Here is a 14837-nt window from a genome sequence, read left to right on the forward strand (position 1 = left end):
GATTGGAAAGAAAGAGACCAATTTTTAAACACATGTCACTGATGAATTATCCATTCTTAAGGAAATCAGCCCTGAGTGCTCACTGGAAGGACAGATCCTGAAGCTTAGGCTCCAATACTTTGGCCACCTCATGAGAAGAGAAGACTCCCTGGAAAAGACCCTGATGTTGGGAAAGATGGAGGGCACAAGGAGAAGGGGACGACAGAGGAAGAGATGGCTGGATAGTGTTCTCGAAGCTACCAGCATGAGTTTGACCAAACTGCGGGAGGCAGTGGAAGGCAGGAGTGCCTGGCGTGCTCTGGTCCATGGGGTCACAAAGAGTCGGACACGACTAAACAACTAAACAACAACAACTGATGAATTCTTAAAAGGAACAGATCTCACATGAGATCAAAATGCATGGCCCCATAATAACACAAAGCATCAGTATGTCAGCAGAACATATCTCCAAAAGACATACAACACTTCAGAAGCCATGAACTTGTCAAAGGTCTACAACTGCCAAGTCATTCTAAACAGAGAAGAGCCAGCTGTCTTATTCAGGCAGAACAGGCAATTGCCACTGGCTGCAAAGGAGTTTAGTGACCACTTAATGCTGGAATCATCGCATGCTGCAAGGGACATATCTTTCAGACTGCCCGAAACAGCAAACAACTGCATATTTAGACTGCTCCATATTCCGCATACAATGTTTGGTCACAGACTATACTATAGATGCATATAGTCTTTGACATCTATGGCAGGAAATATCAAGCTATATTATAAAACTAGAACAAAATGTGGATATTAACTCATCACTAACTAGCCCCTGTGTGATGGAATCCCGGCACCTTAGCAAAAAGCAGTTGACCTACCATAAATGAATTTTTCATTGTTAAAACTGTATGCAAAGCAGATATTAACAGTGTTACAGTAGTAGCTCGTTCTACAAAAGGAAAGCTATTGATGTAATTTAATCAGAAATTCCTCCTGGCAATATGAATTAGTAACACTACTAGGAGCATTCTAATATTGACCATCCAATTTTGCACATTTTCCAAATGTCAGCTTGGAGGTAGAGATTTGGTCCTTCTGAGCAGAAGTCATTAAATGCCCAAGGCAACTAGCAACTCAGACCCATCTTTCAAGCTGACCTGTAGCACACATGGACCTGATTGTGAACTGGAGATATATTTTTTTTTTTGTTCTTACCCATGCAAATGTTCAAGTACTGTTTACTTAAGTACTAAAGGAGTACTTTGAAGTATCTTTCCAGTCTCAAACTTATCCATGAAAGAACAGAACAAACGGAAAGGTTCGTGATAAAAGTTTTCACTTAAGATTTGGAAAACCAAACAAAATTTACCAAAGGAGTTCTCGTGCTCAACTCTCAATACTAACAGGTTATTGTTGACCGAATTAAAGTGGAAGCTACTTATCAGAAGGAAAAAGTGTGTACTTCACTGCTGCTCCAACACAAAAAGCTGACGGCCAACAAAAAAAATCTCATCCATATATTGCTGCATAAGCCCATTTTCCAACTGCATAATGAAAACAACAAAATAAAAATAAAATAAAATTAGTAGTTATGCTCTGAGTAAAAGTCATTTCCCCCACAAATATCGGTATTTGCATATTTTGCTTTTGAAAGCAAGTGCAGCTTAGCAAGAATACATTAGCAGTGAACCACTTTATAAATGATTAAAAGGAAGTCAATTTAGGCTGCAATCCCCACTGAATAAATATTTCCATATATATTAAAGCAAAAGGCTGCAGTGAAGACAACATATTCTCCTCCAAAACAAAAACAAAAAAAGCCCTGTACAGTATCTGATATATAAGTAACTGAAGACATATATTTCCCAATCCCATATAGATCTTGTATAGTAGAACTGTTTTGATCAGTCCCCCTTAAATCAACAGTACTGTTTTCTACATTTTTATAACAGTTTGGGTTTGAAACTGAGACAGATCTGCCTGCCATTCTCACATGACTTTCATGGAAGTAGTCTATTGAAGCAGAAGGCAAGGTACTCAGATAAGTATTTGCAAGACACATTATCCAAAATTCTAGAGTCATAGAATTGTAAAGTTGGAAGGGGAACCAAGGGTCATCTAGTCCAACCCCCTGCAAAGCAGGAATCTTAGCTAAAGCATCCATGACAGATGGCCATCCAACCTCTGCTTAAAAACCGCCAAGGAAGGAGAGACTGTTCCACTGTTGAACAGCTCTAACTGTCAGAAGGTTTTTCCTGACGTTTCATCAGATATTTAGTCCTGATGTTTAGAGGGATTCAGTTCTTGAGAACCACTGCTTCTTTTTACAGGATGGAACTTGCCACAAACCGAAACTGCCCAGTGAGATTAAGTCAGGCCATTTTTGCAAATGTGTTTCACAAATGTATTTTGTCAGCTCTTCTTTGACACTAGAGCAGCTCATCAGGGTGGGAAGGGAAACTGTGAATTTGAATTCTGAAAGACAATGTTACCTTTAGTAGCTTAAATGGTATAGGCATACAGTATTTTTTTTTTTCTAGGCCAAAGTCATTCTGACAATACAAATTAAATTGTTCTGGAATGACTGCTGGTCATTTAAAAATTGCAGCTAAATACAATTACAAATAAGTCTAAGAATGACAGAATACTTCCTGCTGCACATAAAAAAAAATCTGTGCTGCTGCTTTTGCGCATTTCAGAAGCAATCAGCAACTGCACCTGGACTGTTTCGCTGTGGGATAAATTACATATAAAACAAAACTGGCTTTAGCATATAATAAAGAGCTCCAAAGAGCATAGTCACTGTACAGAACCACTGGAAATTACATAATAAATATATGCTATTTTTTTAAAAAAAAAAACACCAACCCTATTGTAATTTAATTTAAAATTTTAAAAGTGAATAATGTAGCTAAATACAACATTATCACCTCCAGTGTCGTAATACAGAGACACTTCCAAGGAAACTACAACAAATGTTTGTTTTTATTACTTCAAGCGTAGTTAAGTACAAGGAAACAAAAACGTTTTAAATTCAGTATGCCCTAGCAGTTTCAGACCAAAATCTTAAGGACACTTCAAAGACCCATGACCTCCTCATGTAATTTATACTTTACCTCCATGACCTAAATAATGCATAATATAAAGGTCTTCCATTATTTATCATCATCCAAAAACCAGAGACTAAATTCACATGTTCCGACGTAGTTCCACTGTGTGCAAGTAGCTGCTTACCTGAGTGTTATATTCATGCAAGCTTATGTATGCAACACACAACTGGCAGCTCCTGTAAGCAGGGATTTCTATTTACTCTTCACTCCTTGAACCTGCCATTGCGTCTTTCATCAAGAATACACGTGCTGTCCACAAACTGCTCCAGAGCGTTGGCTGCAACCCCCGGAACAGATTTTGGTGTACATGGGGGGGATCAGAGGGGGAGGGGAACATATCACTGCACAAGCAGAAATCGATGCACAGACAGAATGTTCACTTTAGCATTGACTATAACCAACTGTTCTTATCTCATATTGCTCATATGTTGCTCAATCACAAGAGCTCCAGTTACAGATAGGTAGCCGTGTTGGTCTGCCATAGTCAAAATAAAAAAATTCCTTCCAGTAGCACCTTAAAGACCAACTAAGTTAGTTCTTGGTATGAGCTTTCGTGTGCATGCACACTTGGTATCTGAAGAAGTGTGCATGCACACGAAAGCTCATACCAAGAACTAACTTAGTTGGTCTTTAAGGTGCTACTGGAAGGAATTTTTTTATTTTGACAAGAGCTCCAGTGAGAGCAACAGATGAAGGAAAGGAGCTTCTGATGAGAAAGCTCTCAGAATTCCAATAAATTGGTTACCGGGGATTCACATCTGCACTACTGTACCTTCTGACAACGTTGCTATCTCAGTTGTATACTCAACTGTTATTCTTGCTGCTTGTTTGGTTTTCTGACTCGGCACTCATCATTCCTGAAGTTCATCTGTTCAGCTATTATTCTGTTTTAATTAAGCAGTTTTATACTGCATCTGACTGGTTATATGCTTGTAAAATTATTTCTATGTTATCTTATGCCTATTGTCCTTATGTTAATCACTGTATTATTGTGGCCAATTACTGAAACAAACAATGTAATTAATATTCAATTTAAGGGTTTTTCCCCCCTTTTGTTTTATAAGCCTAGCCAACAACTTCCCCCCACCACAGTCCCCATTAGCTCTTCCCCACGTCCCTCCTTTATTCTGTATAACATATTCACATTTTTTCCAAGCCAAATGCAGACAATGAAAAGCAAGGAGGTTATTTACAAATGAACAGCTAGTTAAGAAATTCTGCACTGGAATTTAATCTTTAAAGACACAAGGTCTCCTAAAAACCTTCCCTGTTATACCTCCCACCAGTGGCGTAGTGTGGGTTGTCAGCACCCGGGGCAAGGCAAGTAATTTGCGCCCCCTAACCCTAACCCCCAGATGTTGTGGCCGGTGCGGCCAGCCCCCCCTGCACCCCCCACGCTACGCCACTGCCTCCCACCCAATTTCATGTTAGTGGACACCTGGATGTCCATTTTTATTGACAGCATTTCCTTTCATCCTGCAAACATGGCCAGAGATGCAGAAGAAGACAGGGCTCCTGCTACTGTTATGTGAAGATACCTGCTGCAATACCTCTTCCACACGGCTAAAGGTGCAGCAGCCCTCTGGCCACCCACCCTACAACCTACCCACATCAAAGTCTTAGTAGTTTCTGTGACATTTACTTTCCCCAGCTAACAAACTTTATATTGCCCACTCCTTGCAGGGAATAGAAACATGTCTCTTTTTTGCCTGTGCTTTATGGCACTATGTACACCAATTAACTACAATGGCAATTCTATCTCAAGTTAATCTTTGGACAGGCCACAAGAGCAAGGTAGTTGCATGTACTGCATATCACATGTACGGCTTCTAACAGGTACAGCGCTGTCCCTGTGAATCTACAGAAGTGACCCAAGCCTTCAGCCCTGCATTTCTGGTTTCTCCATAGCACATACAAATAGGAGCCAGCAGTTGTAAATTTAGATCATCCTATTATGCTCGCCCTAATGGCGTAGTAGCAAACACAGGGATTCAAAAACTAAATGTGAAGCTGGTGTTTGCAGATACCTGTTCAGCCTTAAAGCACAGGGTGATTTGAAGCAAGTGAATGGACACTTTACAATCCAGGCTATAAAACTGCTCCATTCTATAAGTGTAAGATTACAATACTAAATTCCTTTTCATGTCTAGAACAACCACAGTTTCAAAGACGGTGATAGCTCATGGTTGGAACAGCCCAAGTTCTTTTTCCATAGGACCTCACCCCCATAAAACACAACACAAAGTTTGCATAGTTTTGAAGTCATAGCACAAATTTCTATACACACAGGCTGGAATTCAAAGCTATGCTATGACATACCTTCCATCTGAAAAAGCATTTCGCCTTGCCATGCACAACAGTCCTCCCTCTGCTCTTAGAGAGGGGGTTCTCCCAACCGCCTCAAAGCCAATTTCAGGGAGCATGGGGTAAAGAAGGGAAAGCCCTAATGTTCCCTCAAAAGCCCTTGCACAGGGCTTCTGCTGATGGGGCTAGTTAGGTGAATCCCGTCCACAGTTATTTTTTTATTGATGAACCTGATCTGCCATCATTAACTGCATTTCATATACTTCTCTCCATTTGGCCCTCTGAAACACTTCTCTATGTAGGCACAATTATTAAATAAGCCCATATACCTGATCCTGTTACTTGATCTGCTTGGACAGAGACCTGCATTGTCTTCAGCTGTTATTCCTTTTTCAGTATTGCAGTTAAGGAAGATTAGTACAGTGGTACCTCGCAAGACAAAATTAATTCGTTCCGTGAGTTTTTTCGCCTAGCGAGTTTTTCGTCTTGCGAAGCACGAAATCCCATAGGAATGCATTGAAATTCAATTAATGCGTTCCAGCGGGAAGGTAAACGGCGTTCCGTGTGCGGCTCTGGCTCGCCAGAGCAGCGTTGTCACGCTGGCCACGTGACCCGGAAGTGTCTTCGGACAGCGCTGGCCCCCGGCCAATAGATGTGAGATGGGCGCACAAACCCCAGAGTCTGTCAAGACTGGCCCTTTCGGGCAGGGGTACCTTTACCTTTTTATGGTCAAAAAAAGTCCAAACAAAGCCAAATTTGGTAGAACAAGAGTTTATTAAGTGCTCTTTAAAGCCACACATACTGTAAAGAGCATTTCAAAAACTGAAGGAACAATAAATTAAGTTTCTAAACATGACAGAAAAACATTTAAAAATCAACAAAGTGTACAGTACATTTTCTAAGACTCTGGGGGACAACTCGAAGAAGGTTCCTCTTCCACTCTTTGCTTCTTGCTGAAGAACCCCCTCCTCAACTGTTCCCCCAGCCACCCACCACACAGAAATTCAAATCCAGAATTTTTTTAAAAAAAGAGCAGAGTGGCCCAGAAAATCATAAAAATGCAGAAAAAACACACACAAGCTTCCAGATTCTTGCAAAACCCTCCCCAACACCAAGTCCTTGAATTCCAAACACCCCAACCCAAAATCCAACCCCCCCCCCAAAAAAAAAGTTTTAGAAGTTTAAAAGAAGTTTTGGAAAAGCTTCAAAAATACCAAAGCCTTCAAAAACCTCAAAAAAGGCTACCACACCGCGTTCTATGAGTTGCTCCTCGAAGTCAAGTCGCAACTGTATTAACGGTGTTAAGAAAAAGGAAACAAACTTGCAAGACGTTTTTGTTTTTCGTCTTGCGAAGCAAGCCCATAGGGAAATTCGTCTTGCGAAGCAGCTCAAAAAACGGAAAACCCTTTCGTCTAGCAAGTTTTCCGTCTTGCGGGGCACCACTGTATGCATAAGTGCATTCAAGTTCCCTACTCTACACATGCAAAGAAATTTCCTACATGAGACATTATCTACAGACCCTGTTTATACTCCAAATATTTTCTTTTCTAGTTACTTCTTCTCAATGTTTGTTTCCAGGCTAGAGTTTTGCACTTATGCAGAGGAACCTGAGTTCAAATCTCCTTTCAAGCATGAGGCTTACTGGGACCAATCCTTGTCTCTCCACCCAACCTTTATAGGTTTGCTGCTAGGATAAAATGGAAACGGATCCATCCTTGTTGACTTGGGATATACAAATGTGGTGCACTGCACTTGCCCATGTTTTTAAAATAATTTATTTATGAATTGCCTTTTATATCCATTTCAATGAAATTTACATACATTCCATGAAAACAGCCAAAAATAGTTTTACAAACAATACAAAAATAACTAAAGGTGGGTTTAAAAACAGAGGGGGATACATTTTAATCCAACTGGAAAAGCTTGTGAAAAACAAAAATGTATTCAATGGTTTCTGGAAAATATAAAGAGTGGGGTGTCTTACTTATCTCTATAGGGATGCTGATCCGCAAAACATGGGCAGCCACACTGAAAGAAAGCCCTGCTCTGAGTTACCAGGCCTCTGATATTTTAAGAGCTTGAAGGTGTAACTCTTCTGCAGAAGAGATAAGGCGATCTTTGAAGCCTGAGCTGTACAGGGCCTTATAAGTTAGTATCTATAGTAATGACTAATGACAGAATTAAACACTGTCTCCAGTTATTATAGGTTGTTGTGAAGACTCTACCCTTTAACTTGTTCTTGCAGCTACTGTGGTACCTCTGGTTACGTACTTAATTCGTTCTGGAGGTCCGTTCTTAACCTGAAACTGTTCTTAACCTGAAGCACCACTTTAGCTAATGGGGCCTCCCGCTGCCACCGCACCGCCAGAGCACAATTTCTGTTCTCATCCTGAAGCAAAGTTCTTAACCCGAGGTACTATTTCTGGGTTAGCAGAGTCTGTAACCTGAAGCGTATGTAACCTGAAGCGTATGTAACCCGAGGTACCACTGTACTTTCATTCTCCTACGCAGCTGTGTTCATCAATAAACTGCCTCTTTGTCTGGGCTTACAAAGTGAGAAGGACTGCCCTATATTAAATAAGAATGTTAACAGCACCAAAACTTTGAACTTGGCCCAGTAGCAGATCAGTAGCCAGTTCAAATCCCGCAACATGTTGTTATATATGCTGGCAGGAGTTTTCTGCCCACAAGCAACCTAGCCACAAAGTTCTCTATTTCCTGCCTGTGTTCTCTTCCCAGTTGTCTCTATTGGATTGTAAGATATTTGGAGGCTTGTATCCGTCTACTTTTTCCTACATAACTTGGTAAGCCAACACATACATTATTAACACAGGCCCATCAGTGTATCGGCTCAATAAATATGCCATTTACCTCATCCTAGTTTTTACTTGGAAAGCTATCTAAAAGGTCTAAACGCCAGCTTGTAAATTTCTTCACAAGCCTTTTTAAATGCTTTTGTTTCTATTTGGTTGCTCTTCTAGGCAGCTTATATGATTTTAAGCCCGTTTCAATTCACTCAAATACAGGATGGGGCTGAACAGGATGCAAATCATTTGGAAATTAAAAGTGCTCAAGTACATAGCTTGCACCACAAAACCTGCAGCACTGTTAAGTTTGGCCACAGCACCTGGAAGCTCATTGCATAGCAAGGCTGGGGAGACTTGGGCCTGCCGAACGTTGATAAACTACAATTCCCATCAGCCCCAGCAAACATGGCCAATGGCTAGGGATTGTGGGAGTTGTAGCTCAGCAAATTCAGGGGGAGGGGGCAAAGGTTTTACACACACCTGGTATACTGAATGAAGTGTGTTTGACTACTGGTGAAAAGTGTTTGTGTGTGTGCACGCATTAAGATGGAGGATCAGAGGGTTTTCTTTACAATAAGGCTGTAGCACTGTGCATCTTCACAGAAACAAAGAAAGCCTAAGTGTCCCACTAGTGCCTGGGAATTGATCCTGGTGTGTTTATGCATATGCATATGTGTGTGTGTGTATTGTTGTTGTTTAGTTGTTTAGTCGTGTCTGACTCTTTGTGACCCCATGGACCAGAGCACGCCAGGCACTCCTGTCTTCCACTGCCTCCCGCAGTTTGGTCAAACTCATGCTGGTAACTTCGAGAACACTGCCCAACCATCGCATCTTCTGTTGTCCCCTTCTCCTTTTGCCCTCAATCTTTCCCAACATCAGGGCCTTTTCCAGGGAATCTTCTCTTCTCATGAGGTGGCCAAAGTATTAGAGCCTCAGCTTCAGGATCTGTCCTTCCAGTCAGCACTCAGGGCTGATTTCCTTAAGAATGGATAGGTTTGATCTTCTTGCAGTCCATGGGACTCTCAAGAGTCTCCTCCAGCACCATAATTCAAAGCATCAATTCTCCGGCGATCAGCTCTCACTTCCACACATCTCTACTGGGAAAACCATAGCCCTACCTTGCACTGTTTATTATTAAAAACATGTGTATGATGTCTTTTAAGATGATACCCTTTGTTGTGTTCAGCAAGTCTTTTATTTCCACCTCGCACTCAAGTGTGCAAGGTGTGTGTTGATGTGTGGATGCTAGCCCACCAAGAAAACGTTTCTACTTGTTTGATTGTGGGTGGGAGGTAGATATGGCAGCATGTTATTACCCTTATCTGTGACGACAGAGGATTACGGCAAATCTACAGGAGTGCTCAGCCTGCAGAGATGCTGTAATGGGTCAACAACTCAGTTTCCCAATAATCTCATGTCTGGCCCTTATGTTATCAAGATAGACTGGGCAGTGTATGGGCAGCACCTGCTTAACAGAGGCAATTTTAGGGTAGCGAGACCATTTCAGCCACCCTGGGTACCGCACTGCAGGGGTCACCAGAACAATGCTGTGGATTGTGGAATGAACCACGCGAGGCAGAGGCCACCAAATGTTAGTCTCGCATAGGACACCACTGAAATTTGGAAGCCCAAAGTTCACCACTGTGCTGACAACCCAGAAGCCAAAGGAATGCCTGAATAAGATTTACAATGGTTGGGAAATCCTCTTACCAGTCACGGAAGTGGTAAAACTAGAATAAAATTTACCCAAAATAGTAACAAATTATGGGTTGTAGCAAATGCTAGCGCTACTCAGAATAGATCCACTGAAGTTAATAGGCATGACTAACCAAGTTTTATTAATTTCAATGGGTCCACTCCAAGTATATTTATTGGCATCATTTCCGTAGTTTATACACTTAAGACTTTCTTGGCACAAAATTTCTGTGTCTTTATTTATTTAGAATGGAGTATGCACACAACTTTGCCTACTCTATAGGCTAGCAACTCAAGAAACAACTGATACGACCACAGCCCTTCCAAAATCCTAAATAATATATAATTAGCTACTCGATGCTCATCTTGACCTACCACATTATCATTCTTCAGCATTTCCAAACAAAGTAACCAACAAAGCAGTCCTGCAAATGTGTGCTCAGAAGACCCACCGTACTCCATGGGGCTCATACCCCAGGTAAGGATTGCGGACTAAAACCAACCAACACACACTATTTTACATGGGTTTCCACCCCACTTTTTTAGATAAGAAAGCACACATTGGATCAGCATGCTCAGGAAAACACAGACAACTAAGCAATGGCTGCCTGCTGGAGACAATAATGTATAATATGCCTCAAGGGCTTTTTGTTCTGACCTCAGCGCAAATCATGAGACTATCAGACTCATGACGGATCACTTACTGGAAAGCTTCAGAAAGAAGGGGAGCTTGTAAACAGACAGGCTCCAGAGCCTTATTACATATACGAGCATCATAAAATGTGCATATCTGTCAATCTGTTTACATTGTGGTTTTTCGAAACCTTAACTGTAGGCAAGAGGTTCTCTCTCTTTCTCTCTTTCTCTCTCTCTCTCCAGGACTCCTAATAAAAGTATAGGATCAAATACAAATTGGCACCACAATTCTACAATGCTTACCATTGGCTTTCAGCTGAACTAATTTTCCACTACACCCATACACACCTCAAACCAAACATATTTACCATATTTTCCTGACTATAAGACGCCCCCATGTATAAGACGCCCCCTATTTTTGGGAACTCAGATTTAAGAAAACCCACCCTCGGCACTATCTCTGTATAAGATGCCCCCTAATTTTTGACATTAATTTTTAGGGGGGAAACCTAGTCTTATAATGGAAAAAATATGATAATTGGAAGTAACTTCAGTTACTGTAGGCAGTCATTCTTCACACAATTTTCTGAAAGTAAACTCCACTGGAGTATATGATGCAAGTATTATTTAGGATTAGCGCGATGGTTTAGTGCAGCTATCCAACCAATTGTCATCTGTTGCTGACCTTCAGAGGCAACTGTTGAGAACCATTTTCTTAATTCGATTTAAAGAGGCTTAAGAAAGCGCTGGCAACACATGTCAATTAATTTTGAGTGTTGCTGGCCTATTAGCTTTCCCCAAGTATAAATTACAGCAAGCAAATCATATGCTGGACTGAAATGTTCATGGCCACACTCTGCCCGGCCAAGTAGAAGGGTAATCTAATGTTATTTGATCAGTTCCAAATAGTTTTCAGCCTCCAGTTGGCAAGAGAAGGAAGCTGTGCTGCCAGCAGTGAAATATTTTTTTTAAAAAAAATTGCTTTTATTAGAGATTTTCTTGGGTTGCAAAAGTACATACAGCACCTCTATTTTCAGATCATAAGGTTCTTTCTACAGATCAGTTATATTATTTGTAAGACTTTAATGCTGTATAAAGCATAATTTTTAAAAAGTAAATGAGAAAGTTGAAAAAGAGATGATGGTTGTGCCTATGCTTGTTTACACAAAAGCAGTGCTTTTTCCCTAAAAAAAATATGTTTAGGGGTACTCTCATTTTCCTACTCATATTGAAATACTGCCCCTCAATGAGGCCAAATTTAGATTCACAAAATGTTTAGGGGTATGTGTACCCCTGAATCCCCCCAGAAAAAAGCATTGCACAAAGTAATCCTATGACATGTACCTTGGTAGTAAGCCACGGTGCAAGGAGTGGGATTTACTGCCAAAAAAAATGCACATAGAACCAGGCTGCAAAACAGTGATCCCAAACCCATTTCTTTAGGTTTAAGCCATGCCCAGCATCAGGCTGCAGGTAAGCCAGCCCCACTGAGCCTTCCAGGTACAGTAAATGTGTTTAAAAGCAGGTGGGAGGCCGATTTCCTAAATTCACCTATTTAGAAGCAAACTGCGCTCAAGTGTAATAGGACTCTCGACCGTAGTAGATCAGGCACAACATCTATGAATGGGAAGGAGGAGACGCATCATCGAGGGCTTCAACCCTTCCTTTTTATCTCTAGGAAAAACTAAGGGGAGCGGCGGATCATTTGTCTCCGGGGATCAACATTTCACAGACAGAAAGATGAAGCGAGGAGGGACGCGCTGGGTTTTGCTCCCTTCGGGTCTGCGATGCCCTGAAATTAAAGAGAGCGACATCTTCGCTCGGCTCGGGTGCCAGCGCGCCATGCCTGCGCGCAAGGGAGCGCTTCCACGCTAGGAGCAAAAGCCAGGCAAGATTTCCCATTTTATTTTTTATTTTTGCTTTGACGCGCTCGGCAGGACGCCTTGGCAACGGCAGGCAGCGCCGACCCCTGCCCGGATACTCACGTATCTATTAATAAGAGTCCTGAGGCGGCTGCAATCCATGGCGAGGCGACGGGCAGCTGCTCAGGCGGCTCTCAGCCTCCTCCTGCGCCGCCGCCGCCGCCTGCTCCTTCTGCTACAGGCGGGAGACTCCAGCCAGGGGGAGCTTCTCTCTCTGCCTCTCGGTCGCCGCCGCTCTGCTACTTCCTACATCCACCACCACGCCGGAGTTTCTGTCTCATGGCAGCCGCAGCCACATCCCTGCCCTGCCTTGGCGGGCGATTCTTCCGCTCAGTCATGCGTGCGCCTGGCCGGGGCGCCTCGGTTGCCTCTGCCCATGTGCGCTCAGCCAGCCAGCCAGCCGTCCCCGGCAGCTCGCTCCGAAAAGGCGGCGGCGGCGGTGGAGGAGCAGGAGGATTACGGGGGGGAACAAAAGGCAACTTTGCTCGGAGACTTGCGCAGGGAGCGGGGTCCCCCCCCCGCGCTTCAGGAAACCTGGCCCCTAAGCCCGGCTGCTGCCCGCGCAATGGCTCTCCGTGTGGCGAGCTCCCCGAGAGCCTCGAGGTCTTCTCACTCGCGCTTTGATCTTTCCCTGCTTAGCCAGTCAGCTCACGTCATACGGTGCGGGCGAGCATGCGCGCTCCGAACTTCTCCGGTACAACAACACACACCCCTTTACGCCTCCCTCCCCTCTCTCTTTGTAATATATATATATATTGCACACGGGCGCGCTCGACGTTGAGCGCATTACCTGAAGCTTGAGCCTGGGCTTCGCTCCGTACAGAAGTCACCCGGCCAAGCAAAAATTTAAAAAAGGTGGAGAGGCGAGAAGGAAAGGATGAGCTGTTCCACATCCGCCGGTGTGTGTGTTGCAATAAATGGAGAGCATCAAAAGCCTTTTTGTGCCCTGTGTCTTCTACAAGGAAGCTGTGAGAGCTGCTTTTTGTTTTGTTGGCTCGGCCAGTGGGGGCGTTTAGTGGGGGCGGAGAAACAATCCCCGCAACAACTTCCGTCCAAACTGCCACTCCAGGAATGTATATGCGCTGATGGTAGGGGGAATGATGCACAGAAGACGAGAAAGGCTTCATGTGTTGCAGATCTGAGAAAATGGCCAGGGAAGCGTGGCTAAAAAGAAGGGGACCTGCTGTCAACAGGCCGTTTCCGTTTGTTTCCTGAGATCACTCCCCTCGCCCCCACAAAGGTAGCAGTAGCTAGGTGACGGCTGCCTAGGTTGCAGCTGGAGCCCCTGGAGGGAGCATCAGAGGTGAGGTGCTGCTAGAAAGCTTTTGAGCCTCCTGGGAACTCCAGGGCAGAGAAGACTGTCTTGGCGGCCTTGTAGATTTCTAGAACAGGGAAACAACAACGTGGTACATATATTACAGGAGCCAACTTCTGCAAATTTACAAGCTAATAAATATATGCACCACCAGCCCTCATCAGCCACAATGGGAAAGGAATCTTAATTTTCCTCTAGAGTAGGAGAGCAGCCGGTTACTACTTGAATATTTCTCCCTTCTTCTCTCACAGAGTCCTCACAATAACAACACACAGCTTCAGACATCTACATTAACCAGAAGGGAAGGAAGGGCATTTTTTAAAGAGGATGTGGTGGTGAATGACTCAGGTACCCAGCATTTCTTCTGAAGAGGCACTGTGCTGGCTGTGGTGCAAAATGTGCCCACCTGAATGTGCCCTGAACCCCAGTGGTCGTTCCCACTATCTGAGAAACGCTGTTCTAGAAGCTTGTCCCTCAAACCTCTGTGGGTACACTCAAATGTTTCCCAGGGTTTCTACTTGTTTTGCTGGGGCAAAGATTAGGGGCCTGTTACGTACAGCAGATGGGAAAGAGGACTGGTGAGACGTGCAATGCCTTGGAATGTCTGAAGGCACTTTATTTCTGGAAGTGGATCCAGCAACTGTGGTAATAAGGACAAATAAGAACCTGCATTTTTGTAATCAAACATGGGCTTTCATAAGCATCTGCTTAGCCTCCTTTCACTTCTAGAACCACTGCTTTTATGTCCCATTCCAGGTGCCATTGCACCCTCCACATCTGCAATTTTAATTTTAAGAAATCAATACACTTTCAGTATAAATAATAGGGAGGTGGGGTGGGGGAGTTTTCAGACATGGTCCTGGAATCTACCAGTCTTTCAGAGCCTATAGCATTTGCCCCATATGAGTAAACAATTGTACTTGAAGGCATAGGTGGGTTTATTAATCTTTGTGGGGGTTTTATCTTTTTGCTAAGATTTTAAACCAGAGCTGATTCTCTTAAAGTATCAGTTTAACAGTAATGCAGATACTGTCGATTTAGACACACTTCATAGGCAATTGGATTGACTGGT

At 43.1% G+C, this 14837-nt stretch overlaps 1 protein-coding gene across 3 annotated transcripts in view; it reads right to left on the reverse strand.

Moving 5' to 3' along the window:
• ATP11A (ATPase phospholipid transporting 11A) overlaps positions 1 to 13107 on the reverse strand; it is a 111929-nt gene extending 98822 nt beyond the window's left edge. For 2 of the 3 annotated variants that reach the window (XM_082218566.1, XM_082218567.1), the window contains exon 1: positions 12514 to 13107. In XM_082218566.1, coding sequence (XP_082074692.1) covers positions 12514 to 12552 — 39 coding nt within the window. In that variant the 5' untranslated portion in view covers positions 12553 to 13107. The remainder of the gene's footprint in view (positions 1 to 12513) is intronic. The other variant, XM_082218565.1, reaches the window with a different exon arrangement.
• Positions 13108 to 14837: the final 1730 nt, after the last annotated feature.

This window comes from Podarcis vaucheri (assembly GCF_965113315.1).
Source record: "Podarcis vaucheri genome assembly, chromosome: 4".
Lineage (NCBI taxonomy): Eukaryota > Metazoa > Chordata > Lepidosauria > Squamata > Lacertidae > Podarcis > Podarcis vaucheri.